The sequence below is a fragment of the Vitis riparia genome, unplaced genomic scaffold (assembly GCF_004353265.1).
Source record: "Vitis riparia cultivar Riparia Gloire de Montpellier isolate 1030 unplaced genomic scaffold, EGFV_Vit.rip_1.0 scaffold861_pilon_pilon, whole genome shotgun sequence".
NCBI classification, from domain to species: Eukaryota; Viridiplantae; Streptophyta; class Magnoliopsida; order Vitales; family Vitaceae; genus Vitis; species Vitis riparia.
The window spans coordinates 50571-58140 of NW_023269817.1; the positions used below are offsets into that span (position 1 = coordinate 50571).

Sequence of the window (7570 nt, forward strand, 5' to 3'; positions counted from 1 at the left end):
TCACAAAACCTCCATTTTAATCAAAGGTTGCTGAGAAAATTACTAACAGGCTCAAGTTTCATCTTAATAGCAGAAGACCACTCATCACCAGATCTAGAATTAGCATCAAACAATAACACAACCCAGGAAAACAAAAACATTATTTACATGCTTCACTAATGATATGCATTGATAACCATAACTTCTGGGGATATGACGCTGCTCAACAAGATAATGCATTTGTGAAGCTCAGACGAATCGCAAAAATCATAGAGGAAAATCTCTTGAGCATTACCACATATAAGGTACAAGAAAGAAAAAGTTGATGTATGTGATCTAGCTTGGGACTGAGATGGATCAGTGTTGAATATTTTCCTAAAATAAGCAGACTAATTACATTAAGAAATATTGATTGATATAGAACTTTAACCTCAACATTCAGAATTAATTAGGAAGAAGTTGAAAATACAGAGAAAACCTGAGGGAAGGAGCTAAGACACAGATGCAGGGATTGGCTTCACAGCATTTTGGATCCGTTGGAATGCCACTCTCACTCTTTCCTTGAGGCCTTCATTTTCGCTCTCAACATTCCCACTCTGTTTATCAAGATGTGCCACATTTCCATCAACACTTATCACCAGGTTCCCATTCCCTCCCAACTTCACATCTCCAAACAGAGAAACAAGGAGTGCATGGATAACCTTTTCTGCTTTCTTCCCATTTTCTTCTTCAGTTTTTATGGCCTCTGATTCAACTACTACCCTGGGGATCTCAAGACTGATATTTAAAACTAGAGCCACAATGGAGTCAGAAACCATGTCACTAATTGGATCTGATGTCCAATGCAGTGAAATATGCTTCTCCGACTCATGCTTCACTGTCACCCGTTCATGGACTTGAAAAGCTGGAACCTCAGATTCTTCATCTGGCAATGACTCAACACTCTCATATATCTGCTTCAGCCTGTGCTTTATTACACCAAAGGCACCAGTGTAAGGAATAGTAATCCTCTGGGTGACATTTGCTGTGGATAGCTGCGAGAAGACATGGAGATCATCAGGTGCCATTATCTGATAAGTGAACCCTTTCTTTACCAGTAAACCACTGACAGTTTCACCAACTTCTGGGGTCTTTTCAGCCAGCCTCCCAATGGTTTTTGCCATTTTTTCAGAGTTGAAATACATTTCAACTGACTGACAGTTCTTTGGGGAAATAATTTTGGTGTTGCAGTCAGCAAACTGGGTGATAAGCTTCTGTTTGAGCCTCCCCATCTCATTAGCTTCTCCATGAACAAGAATGATGTTAGGTGGCATGAGCTCCTTCAAGAATGTACTTGTCTGTGCAAAATCTGCATGGGCAGAGAAAGAAATGTAATGGACCTGCATGTTGAGGGGAGCAGTAAGACCATTCATTAAAGTAACTTCCTTGGGTTCATTAATGATGGTTTTTGCCAATGTCCCTCCCACGACATACCCAGGTATAACACATGCATTTTTCTTATCAGAGCACCACATATCAAACAATTGTCTTGACAACCCACTCTGAAGCCCACCCGGGCTCGCCATCACCACTGATGGACCTACATCATTAAAATTCTCAATGCTCTTTAAGGGTGATATGTGCTTGAAGTCAAAGGGATTCGAATTTGCAAATTGGTTGCGGATCCTCTCATTCATGGAATTGATATATGTCTGGTAAACAGCCATGCACCTTTTTGCAAGGGGGGAAGCATAATATATGGGGAAGTTATGGAGCTCAGGATGGTTAGACCAATACTCATCAAGGATAAGAAGGAGTTCTTGGGCACGACCTAGAGCATATGCAGGGATTAGAACACGGCCCCCTTGAGAAATGGTTGAGTGGATGACATCTGTGAAGCGCTTTTCTCGCACATGCCGAGGCTGATGGAGTTGGACACCATAAGTGGATTCAATTATGCAAATATCAGGGCAGAACTGTGGGATCTCAGCAGCACGGAGATGACGATCTTCTTCGCGAGAATAGTCTCCAGTGTAAAGTACTCGGACACCAGCAATATCAACCATAAACATGGCAGCACCAAGGACGTGGCCAGCTGTGTAACACCAAAATCGTATACCATTTACTTCTAAAGTCTGATGGAAATCAATAACCTGCAGAAGGGAGATTTAATTACAGTTACATGAAGATTAAATGAGATAATAAAATTAAGCTACATATCTAAAGTCAATTGTTGTAAATGGCCCAACATTCTGCAATAGATCAGGATTATATGCAACCAATATTTTGGCATATGAGATACACACACACACACCCACCATATTGCTTTTTTTAGTGAACAAGTTTTATATTTTATTAGATTAGTTACGTAACAATTTTGAAACTAAATTCAGAACAATAGAAAAAATGTTGTTGTGGAACACAAAACATGAATTAATATTAGAAGTATAGCCATTTAAATCTTAATAGACTAATTCCTACTATGTTAGTTTTATTTGTCCAGAACTGAAGACAAAACCCATCTGTTCTCATGGAAGGTGAAGTACAGAAAGCCCACAGATGTTATAGAGATCTAAAACAGTAGTACTTACACTCAGGTAGAATCTATTTTTCAGGTATGAATGTCTATGGTAGAAAGATTAAGGCTTTAGGACAAGGTAGTAGACATTTGTGACACTATTAATTTCAAATAAGAGTCCCAAGATAGAACATTAGAGCTAATCGCAAATTTAAATAACCAGATTTAAGCTAATCTGTGATACATGGACCATTGTGACCATAACTTTTGTTTTTTTTTTTTTTTGATAGTTATTGTAACCATAACCTTTTTTTTTCCTGATTGACATTGTGACCATAACTTTTCAGGCCTTTAAAAAAGGAAGTGCAAGAGAAGGATTTCTCATCCTTCCCTACTTTACAAAACCTGATTTAAAAATGGAAGTGCAACTGTACAAGAGAAGGATGAGAAATCCTTCCTTACTTTACAAAACCTGATCAAAACAGAGGAAAATAAATACTCTCCAATAAACATCAAAACAACTCGACATTGCAATTTTAACACTTCAGTCTACAAGTTGACATCCAATCAAGTTGAGTTATGTTGAGAAATTCATGCCTTAAAACAGATAGTTACATTAAAGGCACAACCATAATCTTACATTACATGCATCTAGTTATCGTAAATTCACAACATAAAAAAAAAAAAAATATACGTTTTAAAAAATAGAATCAAAGGCTTCATTTTTTATTTTTTATTTTTTGATAGGTAAATTTTGCTCCCATTGGGACTTGAACTTGGAACCTCCCACAAACCCTCCCCATCCCTTTACCACCTAACCCAGGCCTGAAGGGCACCAAAGGCTTAGGCTTCATTCAACATGACATGTAATAATACCTAACAAACCTTCTCAGTTAGGGTATTAGACAACTGATTAGGAACTATAGAATCATAATGCTCTTTTAACTAAGAACACTTTCCAGGTAAGATATTATACAAGTTCTAAGAAAGCAACAAGTTCACAAAAATTATAAATAAAAACAATACTTACATTGTCAAGGCATAAAATAGAGCAACAAACAGCATTAGGATAGTTGATGAAAGACAAAAATAATCCACATAAAAGAGTAAAACAAGTAGCATTGGATTTCTTTCATTTTAATTTTAATTTTTATATTTTTGGTTTTGTGGGGGGGGGGGGGGGGGGGGGGGAAGAGGTGGAGGGGATGGCGAGATAGGCAAATAACAGGATATATGTATATATTAAATATATGTAAGAAAAGCCCCAATGTAAAATGGTGAACACAGTACACTGGAAGTATAAGTAGCATTGGAGCATTTGATGGTGAGAAATATGAAAAGATTTCCATGACTAGGACTAATTTCTAGTCGATACTTGTTGTTTAGCTCAGTGCCTATGGTGGAGAAAACACATAGGATCTTTGAGGGTAAAGAGGCTTTTGAAGTTGAGGAAAAAGAAGAAGAAAAATAAAAAGTTCTGGTCATTGTTCCAAATCCAAGTTTCAATGGAATACAGCAGATGGAAGAACATTATTATATTCCTCTGGATAATAAGAAATATTAAATACAATAAAACTTAAAAGATAACATTTACAAAAATTTTCAAAACAGAAAATAAAAAGATGAAAAAAGCCAAATCAAAGTCACTCACCACCAACCAGGGAAAGGGATGCATTTAGATTAGCTTCAAAACCAGTTTGGACTTGAGGAGAAATATTACAAGCCTTAAAAAAATTGAGATTGAAACATACATCTATAAACAAAAATAAACACACCTCAATTTTATCCATGGAGCGAAGAATGTCTTGTTCATCATACAACATATCTTCAACTGAAACTTTGCTCACTTTTACATAATCAGACAAAAGCAACTTGTAGATAGCCTTCGTTGCATGAGTCATAAAAACTCGCCCTTTGAATGTGGTCTAATGAACAAATTCAAATATTTTAGCTTATTTAAAAACATATGCAAAGTAATTGCATAAAATTTGATTAAGAAAATGGCCAACCTTCTCCAGGAAATATGGAAGGGATGCAGCATGATCCAAGTGAAAGCTGCACAGGAAATGCAACACATTACAATGCAAGAAAGTGGAAAGCACATCTAAAAGAACAGGGGAAGTTTCAGATGAGAAAGTAGAGTAGATAGACAAAAAGAAAAACTAAAGATGAAAGTTCCACCAAAAAGTTTCAAGATCTACAAAAGTTCATTGACAAGACAGACATGAAAGATATCAAAAGAAATGACTGTTAAGAAGATATGCTGGTACATGACACAACTAAGAGCACTGCTCAGAGATAAGTATGTGATTACCATAAATCCATTTACTGAGAAGAAAACAATGCTGAGAAAAGCAATGGGAACTTCAACATAATCAAAGAAGGTGAATGATTGGGGTTTTTCTGAAGGAATTTTAGCTGATAGATTCAATTATTTGTAACCTCTCGCACTCTTACATATGAAAGTACATGTTCAAGTTTGTGTATGGACACTTTATGCAGAGATGCAAATGGGTAGGTCCATTAACCCTTTCATCCCTCCAGAACCCCAGAAAAGGAACCTGTAATGGCCAACGGCCTTTGTATAGAGTGATCCCTCTAATACAGCTACAGAGAATACTCTCAAAACCATGCTTATAGTAGTAGATCACTAACTATTGATGTGCTTTCAACCATTTCAAGAGCATTCATCAGCCATGCAGTCAGAATTTCAACTGGAGTAAAGTTGGGCTCAAGAAAGTCTACTCAAAGCCGAAAAAATCTCAAGGCCACACAAGAGCCCAGGGATAGATTTCAATTTTAGGAAGCTATTTCATACGAGGAAAGGAATCTCCAAGAGTTTATTCCTTGAGAAAAAAGAAATATTAGTGAACGGAATGAAGAAGCCATTGAGAAGCAGGAGATATTCAGATAATGGCTTAAAATTTGGGTGGTAGATGTAGTCTCATTACTTTAAAGATATATCTGCAGTGCTCCTAATAGCACCAGATATTGATAAGAGAAGGTACGGATGGAGTACTTGCAGCTGGTCCTAGTCAAATCTTTATATGCTTTAACAATAGTTGTTTGGTCACTTTTTCTAAGTAAGGCCATTCAGGACAGAACTCATTAAATGATTTTTTTTTTTTTTTGGCAGAAATATGACCATACCCAGGTATATAGTCCAATATAAAAGAACAATCATGATATTCTCTAAATTTCATTTCTCAATTCAGCAGATCACTAAGTTATAAAAACAAATAACATTACAATATTCAACAAGGAAAAAGAATATACTGTGTCACCAAAAGGACATCAATGGTTGAAGGATCAATCTCATCAAAGTATGGCAAAGCAGCCATGCCTGAGTATGCAGGATGAATTCCACAGTCAAACTATCATCACAGAACAGGAACAAAATAGAAACAAACAAATTAAAAAAAAATATCGAAAACAAAGTATAAAAACTAGCAACCAAAATAAAAGAATAATGCATTATGGTATACCAATATGGTTTTCCCTTTATAGGACATGTAGACACAGGAACGGCCCACTTCATTTCCAGCACCTAAAGGGGTAATAATCAGCTGGTCTCCTCTTGTTAATGAGGAATCTGGTCTCTTCAAAGACTGTGATGGCCCTGTAGATGCCATTCTTCAACTGAACAATGCTCAGACCCCTTCAATTAACACCACTCTATATTCATGCAAAATGCTCTGCAACTGATTAAAAAATACAAAAAAAAAAGATTCAAAAAAAAAAAAAAAAAAAAAAAAACGCTTCATCATTAATAAAATGATACCCAAAAATAAATACAATTCCAGCAAAAGACATTTTTCTCTTGGCAACTCCAGTTATTTTGGTGAATATATTTCTGTTAAGCTTGGGAAAATTAAATTTTGACTTTCAGTAAAATAACTCTGTACAGTTGAAATTTATATTTCTCTGAGAAAATCTTCACTAGAAATAACCTATCTACCCAATTGAAGCTCAAAATTCAAAATCCAGTACGAGAAAGCACTGTTTGTTTGCTGAGAAATTGCAGAATCAAAAATTTAAATCTTACAGCTCTCAGCACTCATCCCCCTAGAAAGCAACATAAAAGTGCAAGATTCAATTGCTTCATTTCACTCTCTTCTCCTCACTTTTCTCAGCAACCAAACACAACAACCTTATATAAATAAGGAGAGAGAGTGAAGTAGAAGAAAGAAGAAACTCGAAACTTATAAAAAAAAAGCATAGTATGAAGGCAATTATAAGAGATTCAAAATTTTCAACTCACTTGGTTGCATTTCCCACGAGTTTCTCGGGAACCAAACAGAGGGGAGGAAGAAAAAACATAAACTTCAGAACAAAGAAAGAAGAAATGCATAGAAAATAGCAGAGGGAGAAAGTTTCGAGAGAGTTAGAGAGGTTACAGTTATGAAATGATTTCAGACCATGCAGAGGAAGAGAGTGAACTAAAACCCCAATTTTGAGAAGATGCTTCCCTCTTTGCCTCACCCTCTGAAAGATTGATAAGTACCGGGCTGGAATGGTCGGTCCGGATGTGAGCCGGGTTTGATCTGATGTGTGCCTCCGGTTTAAGCCATTTCGTTTTCTTTTACTTTATTTTTTTCCACAAAATTTTAATTTCAAAGCCAATCAATATTAACATTTTAATAAAATATAGCCTTAAAAAAAATATGAGAATTATTTAGGGATAACCGATCAAAAGGGACAAAAATCCCTCAATATTGTAAAACTAACCCCTCACTTTTAATAGCCTTCAAAATGACCCAATCTGGACAAAAATACCCCTCAGCTACATCAACTCCTTTTTCCCTCCCATTCTAATTTTATTTCCCTTCATTCACCTCTTTTTTATTCTTTCTTCCACTTTTTCCTTTTTTTTTTCATTTTCTCCTGTTATTCTGTTTCTCTCTTTTCAGTGCATTTCTTCAAGTCTCACACGGTTTCTCTTCAAATTTCTTCAACTTAAAGCGCTTTAAGTTATGGTTGGATAAACAATGTACGTTTATTTTTATTTTTCCATATTTTTTTCTTTCATGTTTTATTTATTGAATATTTTCAAACATTTAATGAGATGTAGTAAATATTTAAATAAGTTTGAAA

The 7570-nt window shown here is 35.7% G+C and overlaps 1 protein-coding gene across 5 annotated transcripts; it reads right to left on the reverse strand.

The window, feature by feature from the left end:
- Positions 1-246: 246 nt before the first annotated feature.
- On the reverse strand, positions 247-6971 carry LOC117910797 (cleavage and polyadenylation specificity factor subunit 3-I-like). Of its 5 annotated transcripts, none has more exons than XM_034824944.1 (6): positions 6874-6971; positions 5962-6177; positions 5753-5850; positions 4486-4531; positions 4252-4401; positions 247-2111 (listed from the first exon to the last, which is right to left on the reverse strand). In XM_034824944.1, the coding sequence occupies exons 2-6, from the start codon at positions 6106-6108 to the stop codon at positions 471-473; spliced, it is 2082 nt and encodes a 693-aa protein (XP_034680835.1). In that variant the 5' UTR covers positions 6109-6177; positions 6874-6971; the 3' UTR covers positions 247-470. The 5 variants fall into 5 exon arrangements, with proteins under 5 accessions (XP_034680835.1, XP_034680833.1, XP_034680836.1 ...); XM_034824942.1 differs by lacking the exon at positions 6874-6971 and adding an exon at positions 6738-6861; XM_034824945.1 differs by lacking the exon at positions 6874-6971 and adding an exon at positions 6522-6615.
- Positions 6972-7570: the final 599 nt, after the last annotated feature.